This window comes from Gobius niger (genome assembly GCF_951799975.1).
Source record: "Gobius niger genome assembly, chromosome: 11".
NCBI lineage: Eukaryota > Metazoa > Chordata > Actinopteri > Gobiiformes > Gobiidae > Gobius > Gobius niger.
Genome location: NC_136862.1, coordinates 12,718,001 through 12,735,550, shown reverse-complemented (window position 1 = coordinate 12,735,550; position 17,550 = coordinate 12,718,001). Strand labels below are relative to the sequence as shown.

Below are 17,550 nucleotides of genomic sequence, written 5' to 3'. Positions count from 1 at the left end.
GGTGAATCTCCGCCCCAGCCTCAGTTCACTTGCTGACTCCAGCAGGTTTTCCTCCAAAATGTCCCCATATTTGCCTCCATCCATGTTCCCAACTATTCTTACAATCTCCCCAGTCCCCGCTGAGGAAAAGCAGCCCCACAGCATGATGCCCCCCCCCGTATATTTGACACTGGGGATGGTGCACTCAGGACCATGAGCAGTGTCAGATTTGCTCCATACATAACGTTTTGCATCTGGGCCAAAAAGTTACATTTTTGTCTCATCTGACCAAAGCTCCTTCTTCCACATGGAGCTGTGTCCTCCATATGACTTCTAGCAAACTTCAAACGGGATTTCTTATGGCCTCCTTTCAATAATGGCCTTCTTCTTCCACTCGTCCATGAAGGCCAGATTTGTGTAGATACGACTTATAGTTGTCCCATGTACAGATTCCCCCAGCTCAGCGGCAGGACTTCACAGTTCCTCCAGAGTTATCTTGGGGCACTTGGTTGTATTTCTTACCAGTGCTCTCCTTGTTCAGTTTGTTAGTTTACGTGAACAGCCGTGTCTTGGTAAGTTGGCAGTGGTGCTTTACTCTTTCCATTTCTGAATGATGGATTGAACAGTGCCCCGGGAGATGTTTAAATCTTGGGAAATCTTTGTATAACTTAATGCTGCTTTACACTTCTACAGAACATTATCCCTGACCTCTCTGGTGCTCCTTGGCCCTCATGATGTTGTTTAGTGACCAATACACTCCGACCACAGCTCTGGGGGCCTAAAAGAACAGCTGAAATTATACTGAGAGTAGATTACACACATGTGGCCTCTATTTAACCGTTAGGCCAAGGTGTGAACATTCTGGAGTCATTAGGAATGTTATAAAGGCAATTTAATGCACTCAGAAAATGCTGTATGAATACTTAGCTTTCACTTCACAGTTGTCTGTTACTTGTGTGTGAACGTTCAGTAAAAAAAATCAAAATACAATCTTTATGTTTAGGGTTGTAAACATAACAAAATGTGTATGAATACTTTCGAGAGGCACTGTATTAGGGTATCTCTCTGCTTCCTATCAGTCTGTCCTGTGGCCTTGTGCTGTCTGAGCGCCGCTACATTGTACCAGATACAAAACATGACACTTGTGGAGTGATGTCAACGCAGCCTCGTAAACACAGTGAAGATCCCAGCTCACAGACTGCTAGGGACAGAGCTCTGGCAACGGAAAGCAGTCCTCCTCCAAGACGCCAGCCCCATTTCAGTGGTAATTGCGCTCACACTTGGATAATCCTTCTCTTTAGCCACAAAACCCTTTTGCATGGGTAAATAATTCATTCAGTTCGCTTACTGGAATCATGAAACTGAAATTTGTGTCTTCACTTCAGTTTTGCAATGATGCATAATCTATTGTATACACCGGGAAAGCGAATAGTGAAAGCTGCGAATACACTGTCAGACCAAAAAATAAATAAAAATGTTTCCACTTAGTTTTAAACCAACTGTTTTGATCGGGGTTGCTGCTGTTGGTCAGGGTAACACTACATATGTGCGCAAAGAATGACATCAGCTGATGACCTGGACATCCTGAATGACCAGGTTATTTCATCAATGGACTTCTTCTTCCCTAATGGCAGAGTGGTTCAGGGAGCAGGGGAAATCATTTTCAAACATGGATTGGCCACAGAGTCCAGATCTTAACCCCATTGAGAATCTGTGGGATGTGTTGGAGATGGCTTTGCGCAGTGGTCACAGTCTCCCATCATCAAGACAAGATCTCGGTGAAAATTAAATGCAACACTCTCTTGTAGAAGCTTATGGAAACAATGCCATAGTGAATGCAGGATTTAAACAAAGCTAAAAGCAATCCAACAAAATATCAGCGCAGTCAGCAGACAGTGAACAGTATTTTCTGGACTTTTTTTTATTCATACATGTATATATATAATATCACAGGCCACTAGAGGGCACTGAAGGCTAATTGAGCAGCAGAAAGAAAGTTTGGAGTGAGCAAAAAACTTGTGAGGGACTGGCGAAAAGCTGAGGTTACTCTTACCTCAATGAAGAAAGCAAAAAAAGCAAATCAAGGGCTAAAAGCTAGATGGCCACAGAGGAACAAGTTTGCAAATGAGAGCTTGAAAAAGATGCTGCCGGGAGAGCTTGTCAACGATGCAGTTACGCATCCGTGCCGAGGTCACCGAGGATGAAGATTTCAATGGATTTAGTAATTTGGAGTGTTTATGTGACGTTAATGTACCAGACACCTATTTAGTTTGTTGTTTAAAGGGGATGCAAGTTAGCCATTTTTTACTCACTACTGCCACCTCAGGTCATACATGTAACTGCACCTTCTACATTAAGCTCGTGCATGACGGCAATTCGGACCCAAAGTAAGACCTTTTTGAGTGACAGTGCAGGATTTTAGAGGCAGTTGTGGTGAATATGTCTGGGCTCACTCTACACCTTAGGACATTGTTGGAACATGTAGGGGGAGGAAAATACATAATTTTAACAGTTTTAAACTCCGTATAGTCCCTTTAAGCTTCATGTAGCTAACCATCTTTTGTTTTTACGTTAGCAAACCGTATGCCTATTCAGCCTGTTATTTTTTTCTTCATTATGCAATTTTTGGCTATATTCCGGAGCGACTTATAGTCTGGAAAATATGGTATTTAGTAAATATTATGTGCTCTAAAAACAACAAAATAGTCTATTTGTGTAAAATGTATTAATTTTAGTTTTCACCAATATAAAAGTGAATTAGGTACTTTCTCTAAACGGTTTATCGTGTGGCTGCTGACCTGTGCGTCTGATATGGACACCCTCTTGGACTCCACGGTGGGTCTACGGGCCACTCGGGGTGAGGTGTGCGGGGGGTGGTACGTGCCCCTCTCTTGCAGGGACAGCTTCCTCCCGCTCAGGTGAGGCCGTGCAGGCTGTGTCCTCCTGCCCTGGGCGCTTCCTCCGTTCCTCACGCCGTTACTGCTGCTGCTGCTGGTGCTGGTGGTGGTGTCCTTCGTGGTCATGGCAGAGATGGTGTCCGCCAGGCTGCTGGTCTGCTCCTCCACATCACGCACAGGCTCGCCGCTCATTGCCATGGTGAGAGGGACGAAGAGGGAGGAAGAGGACAGGGGGCATCAATGTGAGCCGGGCCAGTCTGAGGTGATGGCGTCACTGGAAAGACAAAGAAATCCAATCAAAACAGTCCCGGTCATTTCAGTTCAAATTGTTGAGTTTTAGCATAGCACTTCCCTGGTTTATAGAGTTGATGCTGGAAAGTTTTATAGATTATTGAGAGCTTTGTGAGCTTATTGAAACAATGCCAGAGCGAACAGTGTGACTTTCCTGGTTAAATAAAGGTCAAAGAAAAACACGTGCTGTAATATCAAAGGCGGTCCAAGGAATTATTAGAGCGTGTGACCTTTTTTCGTGACACTACCCTTTCGTTCAGGCAGCGTATTTCTTAAAATAATTTGAGGGCCCGTGGATATATGCTGCGGGGGGGTGTTTGGCTCCTGGGTTTGACGGTGCCCACCCTTGTTTTAGGGTATTGGCTACACTAGATACAGTATATGTCCCACCATTTGACTATATCTACTGCTTTATGCTTTATATTCTTTTCTCCTCTTATCGTGCACTGTATTGACTTTGCCAAAATTATTTCTAATTTCATGTCATGCTTGACCTGTTGTTCGTTCACATTGGTCACTGGCTACTCTGGAGTTTAACTCTCATATTGGTTTATCTTTACTGCTTCCCTCTTGGGTGGAAATACGGTATCTGTTTATGGATATTGTATTTAAAGGGATATTTCAGGATTTTTGACATACAGGAGGGCCTCATTTCCTAGTTGTCCAGAGTGTTGTTTCTGGAGATTTCTTTTTTTTTATTCATGCAGTCCTTATATCTGAGAAGTTTAGTGGTGCTAGTGAAGGCTACTATAGTCATGCACTAACCTAGCACCACTAAACTCTTCAAATATGAGGACTGCATGTATTAAAAAATATATATATCTCCAGAAATCAACAACACTCGGGAAAACTAGGAAATGAGGCCCTATGTCAAAAATCCTGAAATATCCCTTTAATATAGAGGGTATGCGCATCATTTCCCTTTTAAACAGAGCCCTCAGCGTTCCGGACTGAGTGTCAAAACAAATAATAAAAAATATGTACAAGTTGACAGTCATTTCTGCTTGTGTTTCCATGCTGTGACATCACCTGCAAACCCTCTGCAGCAATGGTTCCCAACCTTTGTCTCATGTACCCCTTGGGTCGTTTATTTACTGTATACCCTGAGTACCCCTACCTCTACTAAACTCAGTTTTATTAGCGATTCGTAGAGTGTTGTGTTCAAAATGAAGCCAAATACTCTCAAATTCAAACCTTTTAGTGAAACGCATGACTAATGTTCACTTTTATTTGAAAGTATTATTGAAATACAACCATGTTTGTGTGAGCGCTGTCGGGCAGATCATGTTACCGCAGTCTGTGTGTGTGTTTACAAAGTGCTTCTATAATGAAAAGAATAAAAGATTAATTTCATTATGTTTACGCCCGAGGTCTGGCTCTAACGCAGACATAAAACACTAGGGACAGTGTACAGTAGTGCGCACATTTAAAAGGGTGTTTATCAGGCTCGTCGCTTTCATCTTTTATCCTGTCACAGGCACGTTGTCCCAGACTGAATATTATCAAAGCATCGCTGTACATCTGGTTCAGATTGAACTGAAGCACAGTTAGTATGCAAAATGATTCCACCAGGGGCAATCCAGGGAGTACCACTGCTCAAGTTTCCTGTTGCTAAATGTGCCCTGGTTTGCTTTTATCTTAAAACACAGCGGACTTTTAATATGCGACATACAAGGCGGTCACACTCTGAGTCAACTCGACGGATGTGTGACAAGGAGGCCTTAAATGGGCCGTGACTTGCTATTCCTGAAGTGTGTCAAGACACAGAGCATCATATTCAAAAATATCACTATGCTCCATTTCATCTACATGGCTCAGATAAATTCATGCAGTGATGACTTAGTGCAGTTTTAGACAGAAGGGTCAAACGGAACCACCACTCCATTAGTGAGGTAAACCAAGGAAGGTCAGTCATTACAATACCCAAATTAAGAAAAAAAAACTTAAACTATTCTCCAGGGATTATTTTGTCATACAGTATGTGTCAGCAGTAAACCCTGTCCTGCACAACTCCTCCCCTCACCTGGTTTTTCCTCCACACCCCTCACTCCCCTTTTCTCACGCTGCCCTGATGATGCATTCAAAGGGAAAAGGAAACCTCAACACACATTTATCAGCAGATCAACATGTTACCGTTTGGCCCCACAGAGGAGAGGAGAAGAGGCTAAATGCTAACAACGTCTTTGGTCTTTTTGCATGACTAAGCGCACGCATAAAGACCAGACAGGTACGCATCAACTCGTCTAAGCTAAGGTAAGAACATATCTCAGTATGGAAAAAACGGTGGCCTGTTCCTTTAAAGACAGGGATCCTACTGAGCATATTTTTAGTAGAGGAACAGAAGCAAACCTATCCAGAGACAGGAAGCACATGTAAACCCCACACAGAAAGGCTTCACCCAATCTGGGAATCAAACTCAAGACCTTCTTGCTGTCAGGCCAGAACGCAGCGCCTCATAGATTTTCATAATCCATTATTTAACTCGGCTAAACACACAAAGCGGAGTACAGTTGTGTAATAAAAGGCTGCTGAGACTTGAGGATCCCATCTGAATATGCTTTCAGTGCCTCTATCTCTCACCCGGTTCACAGCCAATTACAGTAAGAGGAGAGAGCGCTGCCAGGACCGACAAATGAATCCATTAATAAAACCTCTCACCCTGAACCCAACCACCATTTGTTTTGTCTCCGATTTGTTGCCTGTAAACAGACGAGCGAATAGGCTAGGATATAATGTGATTCAGCCCATTGCACACAGAGGAGGGACAAGCACGGGGCGCAGTATTGGTTTTGTAATTCTTTTTTCTGGGTCTCTCCAAAAGGTTAGATCTCGTCCAGCGACTCATCATCATCATCATCTGCAATGTTTTACTTCATACACTTTCCTTAGGGACACTTTAATTAATCCTTTAGTATTGCATTTAAGTCAGGTGTTTTTCATAACTTTACTTCAGTTATCTCACGGTTCGATGCGTCACGGTGCAAGTACGTTACCGATAAAGTTTTTGAAATAAAACCTAAATGTTCATTATTAGGCACTATTTATAATCTCAGAATAAAAATGGAAATGCTTTCTAATTTTTCAAAACTGCTGTATGATGAAATATGCTTTAGGGCTCAAAACCGTGGTTCTCTCTCTTTAAAAAAAAAAGCACCGTTTCTTGTCGGCCATGTGCTTGTTAAGTGTTACGTTTTTGGCTTTGCTTTTCATGGTCGGCAATTAAAAGACACACTGAGCAACGCATTTGATGTTTTGTTTGTATGTTTTTAGAATCAAAGCTTTTGGGGCCGGTCTTGAGTTTCTGTAGTGTTCAGTTTAGCGATGAAGACACACATGCGCTCCGTTTGGCTGTGCGCATGACCAGTGTTGGGCAAGTTACTTAAACATTGTAATATATTCTATATAAGTGATTACACCTGTATTACATGCTACTTTTTCAAAAATGTAGCCGAGTTACCTTTGAGTTACTTCTGGCAAAATATAAACTGAAAATAGTAATAAAGCCACCAATCAATCAATGTCCAACTTCTACAGAGGGACTATAAAGAGCATCCTGACCAGCTCCATCACTGTGTGTCACGGCGCCAGCACTGCCTCCTGCAGAAGGAGCCTCCAGCTCTGAGAGCAGCGGAGAAGATCTGCGGAGCCCGTCTCCCCTCTATTAAGGAGATGTACTCCACCCGTCTCACCCGCAAAGCCGTCAAAATCGCCAGGGACCCTTCGCACACAGTCTCTTCAAGGTTATGCCTTCAGGGAGGAGACTGCGGAATCTACGGGTCAGCTCCAGTCGACTGAGGAACAGTTTCGTACACAGGGCCATCGGGAAGCTGAACTCCCTGCCCTCCCACCCCTCTTCCCCCTCCCCCCGCTGCACAATAACACATGGTTTAACAAATAAAAAATCTTGAATCTCGAATCAAAAATGCAGTAAGAGATTTCCTTTTACTTCACTTTCCCCCATTCTCTTGTGCTTTGTTTTGAGGACATTAACTACAGACTGCAGATCTTATACACCAGTGTCCAACTTGATTTGGTTCTGCATTTTATTTGGGGGGAGTTTGGCTTTTTTTGCTCATACATTTAAATGCTGTTGTAACTCGCGTTACTTGAATTGTATGATATAATAATATATTCCCGTATTTTTTGTAAGTAATGTGTTATAATTACTGAAAAAAGTCATATATTTTTGTAACTCATCACTTTTGCAATACGTTACCCCCAACACTGAGCATGACACGCGCCGCGGAGCTTCTAATTTAGAAAATATAGGTTACAACCTGCACTTTCACTTTGGTACGATGCATTTTGTCGGATTTGGTGCATATTTTTTACCCCTACAGTTGAGGTCAGACCCTTTTAAGACTGTTTACTTCTGATTTGATCTTGATCAAGCACTTGAAAGGTCAAATGTATTTTACGAGCTGATATTTGCTGTGAAGGTTTGAGAAACACTGATCTAGTCTATATGTGCACAGCAAATCATTTTTCACTGAAATACAGCATAAATAATCCTGGATAATGGTGTAAGCTACTGTGTTGGCAAAAGTGCATTTTCTCTTCCCATGCTCCAGTGTAATTGCCCTGACATCACACAGCTTTGATCCTAATGCCTTACAGCGAGTGCTAATTTCCATAACAGCCACAGAAGTCATGACGGTAACACAGAATGAACTCCTGGATCATTTTAGTGCGTTTGGTAATTAGGTTCTGGTCAAAAGTTGAGATCAGAGCCAGGGGCACCATTAGTTAGAATGTGAACCGCGGCAGCTCGTAGCTGCTGCTCGACCATTAGCGTCTGCAGTGAAAAGACAAATGTCAGCATCAACTGAGAGTTTAATTAAAGGGTCCTATAATCAATTTGGAACAAATTAGTGCACATTAGTAGAGTTCTAACGAATGTCATTAAAGGAAAAATTATGAAAGTACCCCTTAGCAAAATAAAATGATAAATTAGTTTATAAATGATTTAACTGTACAGAGTTCAGGACACAAATATCAAAACTTTACGGTAAAATCAGCCATTCTCCTGTGTTCGACATCAAGCATCTCCTGCCTCTCTTTGCACCTCTAGGACTTCTTAGGAGAATATCAAATATCCCACAATCTTCAGAAAATATTCCCAGTGTCGTACTTGCGTTCCAATCCCGAGGCGCTGCTCCCATCCTGCTGTAGGTGCACCCACCCTGCAGGCCTCCCTCCGCCCGTTTCCCTCTGTCACTCTTGATCTCCCTCAACCTTTGTGAGGGTCACGTTCACCGCTGAGAGGAGGCCAGTGAGGAGAACTGGAGGTCCCCGGTGTGTGACTGCACGACTGTGGAACAGCTTGGATCAGCATGCTTCACACGCGCACACAAGCTTATTGCCCTCCTTATAACACGCACCGGAGGAAGAATTATGTTTTCTCATAACGCTAGAGCTGAGGAAGCGGTTGGCTGTTTTTAAAGCCCATCAAGTTGAACCTAATCTCACTTATAATGAAAATACACACAATACGCTTGTGAGAGTTCAAAGAAAATGGGAGCCCAACTTGTAAAACCAACCTTTCCTAATAAAATTCAAGTGCAGTCCAACAGTGATGGGAATGGCAGGGGGGCCAGAGATTTGTTGGTCAGGGGTTCAGATCAAAAGAAATATTATTTGAACAAATCTAATTGAATAACATAATCACATATGATTAAGAAAGGACAGCGTGTGCAGAAAACACTTCAAATTCAACTTTGCTTGCTTGAAATAAATGCTATTTGGTCATTTATTTGATGTTTTATTGCATTAGGGGGGTTGCAGTTTTAAACCGAGGGGGCTCAGCCCGTCTCCATCAAAGCAGGGGGGTTAAACAGCCAGCAACCTCCGTCTCTTTTTCTGCGAACTGCATTTTTAGTTTCTGTGTTCCACATTGTTTTACTGGATACCTTTGTTCGTCTTTGCCGTGTTTTGTGGAGTTCGGTAGATTTTTTTGTACTGCAGAGTCCATAATGGTTCTGAAGAAAGCAGCTTTTTAAAACAGTTATCAGCTAAACTGAGACCAACAAATGTCTTCTTCTGAGACACTAAAGAGGCACTGAGAGCCCGCTGCACCTGCAGTGGCGGCGTCACAAAAGGAGCTACAGGAAACAAGGAACCGACAAACAAGGAGGTATCTGGGCAAGACTCACAGCTACGCCACACATGCTTCTAGTTTTGGCTACTTGTTCTGGCTACGTTCACTGGAGAATAAAACAGACTGCTAAGTTCTTCCCAGCAGATGGTGAAAGACTGTTGTGGAGATGATCCACTGCTTGTACAATTCTTTATAACCATACATGCTCTAATTATTTCTTCAATGGACCATTGCTGATAAACTTGTGATTCTGAAAGGAAACTAACATAATTTTGAGTCTATAATTATATTTCTTTTCCTTTTCTGCAATAAAAATGTCATGCCTCCTGGGGGTCTGTTTTTCAGCGCTGTGGCTTTTAGCTTTGTCTTCGTCCAATAACAAACTGGCATATTCACCAGGAGCTCGTCTCCACCCGGCTGTCAAATTTGGAAGTCTCCTCTTTCTGCTGTCACTTCATCCTGACACACGTCACAACCTCCTCCAGACTCCAGACCGTCTCCTCCTCGCCACCGGACATGTTTCTCACGCAACGGCCATGCAAGCACCTCCTGTGGAAATTATTTATTATTTTCGTCCAGGATTTTTTTTGTGTTTAGGGATTTCTTACTCTGTCCATGATAATGTCTAACTTGTTTTCATTTTCTGTAAACCACAATGAACACGATTCGATGTAAATGGTCAATACCTCACAGGAGACATGTTTTCTTATTTTTCTTTGTTGATGGTGAAGTACATTTTGAGGTTCTCTGTCAGTTCAATTACTATAAAGGATATTTTACTGCCTTTTTATATCAAACTTAAAATGATATTGTGGCAGGTCTACTCGTATCTCACTGAAGACAAAACAAACAACAAATGGGATTGAAATCTGTAAATTGCTGTTGATGTCCCTTGCCTACATGCACATTTGGTTTAGAGATTATTACAGTAAACAAATGTCAGTTCAGCCTCCCACACGAGAGAACAAATGGCATGAACATTTGTCACTGACTGGATATGAACCGATCTCCGTGCCAGTCTCTAGTACCCGCTCGGTTCGGCTTTAGCACACACTGTACACCCCTATAGAGTCCATCAATGAGCAGCGATGCAGAAGAAGACAGCCATCACTGCTCTCTCTCTCCACTCGACGTGCTGATCAATCCGACTGGACAGAAACACACCGCAGGACAATCCCGGGTAAATCCAGAGTCCACCTCCTCTCAGCGGCAGCCCCGTCTCGCACAATAATAAGACCGGGATTACATGGATTCACCGTACGGAGTGGCAAGGTGGAAGAGCCAATTATTTCTCCTCAGCTCCGGCATACGATGTGTCCGAAGTATTCAGTGCAGATGACCTCCAAGGAATGTGAGAAATGCAGCTTCGCAATAAGGTCCCACTAACAAGGACAGGGCTCAGACTGGCTGAGATCCCGCCTCACAAGACAATAGACACATAAAAACATTTGCTGATTGTATTTTCATATGCTGGGTACCCATTGCATTAGTCATCCTCCAGCTGCAGAGCGAAGGACAGTGAGGGCTATTCTTATACACCACGTTTCAAATTATTGTGCAAATGACATTTTTCTCAGATTTTCTAAACTGTCAGCTCAAATGAGAGTCAGCATAATTTTCAAGTCTTTAACTGGTTGAGGATCAATTAAATGTGGTTGAAACAGTATTTTTTTCAAAAATGAATGTAGTAAAACACTCAAAATCTACTGTTCTAAATTATTATGCAACTCATAGTTTCAATACATTTTAAAGCTTGAATTTAAATGAAAATGGTCATTTGTTGAATTTGTAGCACTAGGAGGTCATATTTACTGAAATCAAAAGCTTTTTCAATCAAAAAAAAAATGCAACAGGCCATGTTATATTCTAACATAGGAGCCCTTCTGTGATAGCAGCTTCAAAATTCATAAATTCATTAAACTTATGAGTTTTTGGAGAGTTTCTGCTTGGATTTCTTCGTAGGATGTCAGAATAGCCTCTCAGAGCTGCCGTTTGGATGAAAACTGCCTCCCACCCTCAGATGTCTTTTTTTTTTTGTTGAGGCTCCAAAGGTTCTCAATAGGGTTGAAGTCAGGGGAGGAGGGGGTCCACATCATGAGTTTCTCTCCTTTTCTGCCCATAGCAGCCAGTGATGCAGAGGTTTTCTTTACAGCAGGACATGGTGCGTTGTCATGCATGAAGAGGATTTTGTTCGGGAAAGCACGGTTCTTCTTTTTGTAGCATAGAAGAAAGTGGTCAGTCAGAAACTCCACATATTTTTCAGAGGCCATTTTCACACCTTCAGGGAGCCTAAAAGGGGCCGACCAGCTCTGTCCTCATGATCCTGGCCCAAAACATGACTCCGCCCCCTCTAACGTCACTGCCTTCTTGGGACATGGTGGCCATTCACCAACTATCCACTACTCCACTGATCTGACCATCCAGGGTTACACGGCACTCATCAAACAACAACAACAAGACTGTTTGAAAATGAGTCTTCATGCATTTCTGAGTCCGTTGCAGCCGTTTCTGTTCATCAGCATTCAATTAACAGTTTAGGGGAGGCCCGGATAGACGGTTTATGCACAACTGCAGCCTCTGGAGGGTCCTACACCTTGATGTCCGGGAGACTGCAGAGGCACCAGCAACTCTAAATACCGGTATGCTGCTTTGTAGCCGCTGTTCTACTCATCTGATGCATTTGTCTGGCAGAAACCGTCCAACCCATGTGTGCACTGAATCATCCACAAATCTCTTATCAGTATGATGATTACACTTAATCTTTCATGAAATATCGAAGGTTTTCACACCTAGACCAAGGCACAATTTCACACTTTTCATCAGCAGAGATCTTTTTTCTTTCCCATATTGCTTGAAATGGTGGCCTGCTTAATAATGTGGAACACCCTTTTTCAGTAGTTTTTCCCTTAACTGGGCTTAACCCGAAAACTACTGTGATGAGTAGTTTTCGGGTTTTCGTCTGAGATTGATGTCAGTTTTTACCTTTTTGACACTGAAATACAATTTGCATAATAATTTGGAACGCAGTGTACTATGCTTCCACCGCTGAATGCACAAAAACTAAAATAAATTATGATTATGATCATATTTGATGGCAGCAGCATATTGCAAAAATCCTACTAATGGCAGTGCCTTGATTAGCAGTAATTAAGGGAGGAAATACTGAGCAATTTCAGATTCTCAGCTGACAAGAGCGTTGCAATAACACACTAGATGCTTGTGCTGTCAACACTTTTTATTGTGATTGCCAAGTAATTAGATTCTCCTGAATAGTAATATCGTAAAATGCACAAACAGTGTAGTCACTTTAAAACGTGAGCGTGAGACCTGACGCCAGATATTGGACCGGACCAATATTGCCCCGTCCACGGAGGCACGGGGGAACCCCTGCCTACAGGGACTGGACAAGAAGAACTGAAGCTCCAACAAGGACTGGACGTTCTGCTGTGGTATTGGCTCGTCGGCTGAGGGACTCTCATCGGGCCTGGGTCTATCTATAGTAGGGCAGGGCAATATGGCCTAAAATCTAAATCACAATATAAAAGAGAAATATCATGATAACAATATATTTGACTTCAAAATCCCAGCCTTACGCCTATTGGGAAGATTAATTCAGTGATATATATATATATATATTTTTTTTTAATGGCATACTAATTTCCTTGCAAATATGACCCACTCAAGCAGTTAACATCCCTCATTTCATTTTACTTTTTAAGCACCTGTCCCTGTGTTCTACAGTGAGTGTTTATGCTGCTTATGCTGATGGAGCGTAACATAAATCATATCGTGTCAACGATATAAAAAACTACAACGATATCAAATAACTATATCGCGATGACAATGGGCCCGATCTTGTGCATCAAAACGGAGACGATAGCGTGACATTTTGCGCTCAGTCGGGGCGCACTTTGTGATCTTGCCACTCCAGACTTGGCGCATTTAAGTGGGTTGAGACCATGAGACACACACATTTTCCTCCAACCAGATCGACTCCGCGTCCAGGAGAGTGGTTGTGTGAGAGTGGGGGGTGAACATGTGCTTTTGTTTTGCTTCGCGTTCACGCAGAGCGCGGCCGATCCGCGCCACAGCGGACGCTGTAGCTCTTTTTCTCTCGAGACGTGAACATCGTTTAGCTCACGATGGGGTAAATAAAGTTTTTAGTTTGACCTGTGAGAGCCTAAGGCTTAAGAAAGAACGCAAGACAGCGCAATGTAAACGAGGAAGTGAATGTCAGCCGTGTTTCCATCAGTGCAGTCACCTCCTCTTGTGACGCCCCCTCACAGGTGGCGGAGGCGAATGGCACATATAGCTCCGCCACTCGGAAAATAATTCGCCAAGAGCCTGCGCCGCCCCGTGCGCCGCCACAAGATCTGGCCCAATATGCGATACGATATGGCCCACCCCTACTCTATAGTCTGTCCATCCACGGGACTGGATCTCTCCTTCTGTGGTTCTCCCCGAGGTTTCTTTTTTCTCCCCCTGGGTTTTGAGTTTTTCTTCCTCGCCGTGCCGGAGAGTCTACGGATGGGGGAAACCCACGCACCAACTGACGACGCTTATTTGGACTTTATGTTTGTCTGGATACTTCCTTTGCCTGAACTTTACATTGTCTTATTTACTGTTTTGTTTCATTGCTTTAATGTAGTGATATTGGGCTATATAAAACTATTGAGTGATTGAACAAGCTGAGAATCAAATATGTGTAAAATGTCTCAATTTCAGTGATGACCTGAATAAACTTGATCAAGATTTTACATGAACGCGTTGTGAAAGGCTGACCCTGAACACAAACTGATGTCTTTTTGTGACAGCCTTCCCATCTAAAACCAAGAAAAACTCAGTGTATTTTAGGTATTTTTCCCCTTTATAACTCACTTCATATAATATTAAAAAGACAAGTCCACACAGAGCATTTGGAAATTATACAAAGCGAAATAGGCCATTGCTTTGAATCATTTCCCTCAGCATCATGCTCGAACAACAAACACTCTGTAGGGACAAAGCAGGAGCAGGATTAATCTGCTGCTGCTGAAAATGAGAAACCATCTATCTGCTCCCATGAGAGAAATACTGAGTGACCTTTAAATCTCAGTCATGTCTATCGTCCTCGTCACTTTTACTGTATAAAGCTTTGATCAGGACGAGGGCACACAGCTGGATGAGACCGACGTGACTCTCGCATTGAGGATACATTCAACTTCAACATGTCTGAGAGACAGTCGGATGGTTACGCTACAGAATGTCCATGTAAATATCATTCTGTGCTATTTATTCTAGTATAACAGTTGGCAGCATCAAAGCTACTAACAACAAAAAAATTGCAAAACCTTTGGCAGAAAGCACATACGCAATGCTTCAATCTTTTCCAAAACAATTTTTTAACACATCAGGTCTACACGTGCTTGTGCCTTTCCTAATCCCTAAAGGTGTTACGTAGACCGATTACAGCTCACCTCAGAGTCTTATAACCTTCAAAGTTTGGTACTAATGTGGCCAATTGTTGGGCTTTTGCTGGCTAAGTTATGACTTTACACAGCTAATCTCTCTCTTCGAGCCCCATAAACTAAATGTTAATTCGCTGAGCTCTTATCTTTTGGAAACACGCACATGTGGTTTAAAAAAGTAGGCTGTAAAGACAAACAAAGTTCTATCGTCGCACAAGGAGCTGAAAAGTGACTTTGAGGAAAGGTCACGGGGGGGAATACGGCTGCCAGCGTCGCACTGATATCACAGACGGAGCAAGTGTTTAGCCCAGCAGCTCTGCCATGACTCAGACTAACAACTCTATCCACCTGAACAAAGTGCGACATTACTCATGTTACTGCACTTCACGCGTGTTTAGAGCTGGGGCTGAATACTACCGGCTCTACTGTTACACAAAGAGACACCTGATACAGTAATAGTGGGGAATACGGCTGCCCAATTAATTGCAATTAAACTGAAGGTGAAATCTTATTAGCAGTAATTTTGCATTTTGATTATAATATCTAATATAGACAATCATATCTCCTTGTTAACCCGGTTGATGTAAACAAAATGAATGTGATGGTTGATTAGTTTAGCAGATTTATTTTCCTTCTCTCTAATGTTAACGCTCATGTTATTCTTCAAGGTAGTTTCTGCACACTTTACCCTACATTAAAGATCCCATTGCTGTGGCATTTGAACAATCAGCAGTTTCTTTGAAGTCTGAAAAAGACCCAAGTCTGGCTAAATTCATGGTATATTTCTTTACATAACTTGAAAACTAACCATGGCAAGTTGATGACACTCACACATTGTATTGCTGAGTAATTGTGCTAAGTGATGACATATGTGTTGGTTTTGGAGGAAGTAGTGAAATAAGTGAAATTATAGCATGAAAAAGGAAGGCACCATATTTGAACTTAAACCTAAAGTTAATTAGTTTTGTCTTACAGTATATTCTTGACAAAAGAACCAATAAACCCTAGGACTATATTTTGATGTTGCCAAAGGGTATTTTTAGTAAACATTTTTAGGCAAACAATATTGAAGGTGACTCTTTTAGGCAAACAATATTGAAGGTCACATTACAAAAGCTCTTGTCTATGACAGGTGTGATCATTCAAACATCAATAACACAAAACACAACATCTCCTGAATACCAGCACCCCCGAGGCATGAAAGTACTTTTACTTTTACCAGTTTCGGGCAAGGAACCAAATATGGTAACTTCGCTCACATTGATTTTCTGCATGATAATGAAAAATTTTGAAAAATGTTACAACACTTGAAAAATAGCTTCCGCACACTGTCTCACTCTTTTACTTGGCTTTTATTGCAGCAACGTTTTGAAACATTGCTGCAATAAAAGCCAAGTAAAAGAGTGAGACAGTGTGTGGGAGCTTTTTTTCAAGTTAAGTAATCTATTCTTTTACCTGTCGCCTTCTCGCGTGTGCGGAGCTTCCACATATCAACAGAAATAAACTTGTGCTATATCACCCAATAACACTCTTAAGTTGAAATTATTTATTTCTAAGTATTACAGTGAGTGCCCTATAAAAGGGTTAAGGACAGTGTAGCCCAAATAATAAGATTACTCATCTCATTTGGCAAAAAACATATGCTAAAATCATAATAAATAACTATTAAAGGAGGAGTGACAGCCCTAATGATTTCCAGACGAGGACACATTTAATCAAAGGCCTTGAGGTGTCAATTCAATGGAGAATTTCCCCTGAACTAAAACATACACATGTGTGATACAGAAAACACCTTGCTTTGGTTTGATGTGTCTATAAAGAGTCTGAGCCAAATGCTTGAGTACTTCAGAAGAAAATGTGAGCCGCAGTGTTAACTTCTCTCATTCGCACAGTGCAGGCTACAAAGAGAAATTTTGATGCCTGGGCCAGAAGAGACACGTTGAGGTCGACTCGACTTCAACTGAATTTTTTTTTGACAGGCTTTGTTCATACCTTAAAATACTTCTCTGCGGTTTGTTGTTTGTGTCCGCTGACCCATGCCAGGTTCTGCTTTTTGATCCCCGTTGCAATATAGTTACAAAAAACATTATGAAAGAAAGGAAATATCGGGGGATTTCCGCATCTGCTTGCGCTACACGTTGCTTTTGGCCTCACCAGCGCAAAGTTAGAGTTAAATTCAACATCAATCAAGAGCGGAGGATATCAAAAGAGACTCAAAGGGATGAACAGCTAATTACCATAAAGGGAACTGCTGTGCACAAACTTAAAGAGAAGTGATGAAAGCGAGGGCTTTTCCGACAAATTAAGCGCATTTATGTAACCAGGACAACAAAGCAAGCAGCTATTGTGAAAGATGACAGTGGGAGATAGTTCTGCCAACAGTCTCCAATAGCAGCTTGCAAGTTAATCAGAAAACGTACAATTAGTTTTCGAAAAGATACCGCACATATCTGTAATGCTGAAAAATATTCCTTCTGACCAGCACCGAATGAATTTTACATTGACCTGCAGCACAGCGCTCGTCTTTGTGCGCCACACAGCAGCATCTCGGTCAATAACTATATGCATCGTCAGGAAACATGCTGCCGTTGAGTCTCAGCGGTCCAGTGTACACACAGAATCCTCCATCTGTTAATGCACATCCACCCATCCACTGAAACAACATGAGGAAAGCCAGTGAGCCGTGATTTGTGCCATTTTGTAGAAGAATTGATCCAATCCCTGCAAAGATCACAGGTTTTTAACTAAAGCCGATTTCTTTCATGCACCTAAATCAAAAACAACATGAGGTTCAACGCAATGTTAGCAAAAATAATCACTATAGTTTAGTTTAGTCTAT

The 17,550-nt window shown here is 42.1% G+C and overlaps 1 protein-coding gene across 2 annotated transcripts in view; it reads right to left on the bottom strand.

The window, feature by feature from the left end:
• The window catches only part of camkk1a (calcium/calmodulin-dependent protein kinase kinase 1, alpha a), a 56,803-nt gene that overhangs the window by 32,998 nt on the left and 6,255 nt on the right, over positions 1-17,550 (bottom strand). For both annotated transcript variants that reach the window (XM_079565844.1, XM_079565845.1), the window contains exon 2: positions 2,778-3,150. In XM_079565844.1, the coding sequence (XP_079421970.1) occupies positions 2,778-3,074 (297 nt within the window). In that variant the 5' untranslated portion in view covers positions 3,075-3,150. The remainder of the gene's footprint in view (positions 1-2,777; positions 3,151-17,550) is intronic.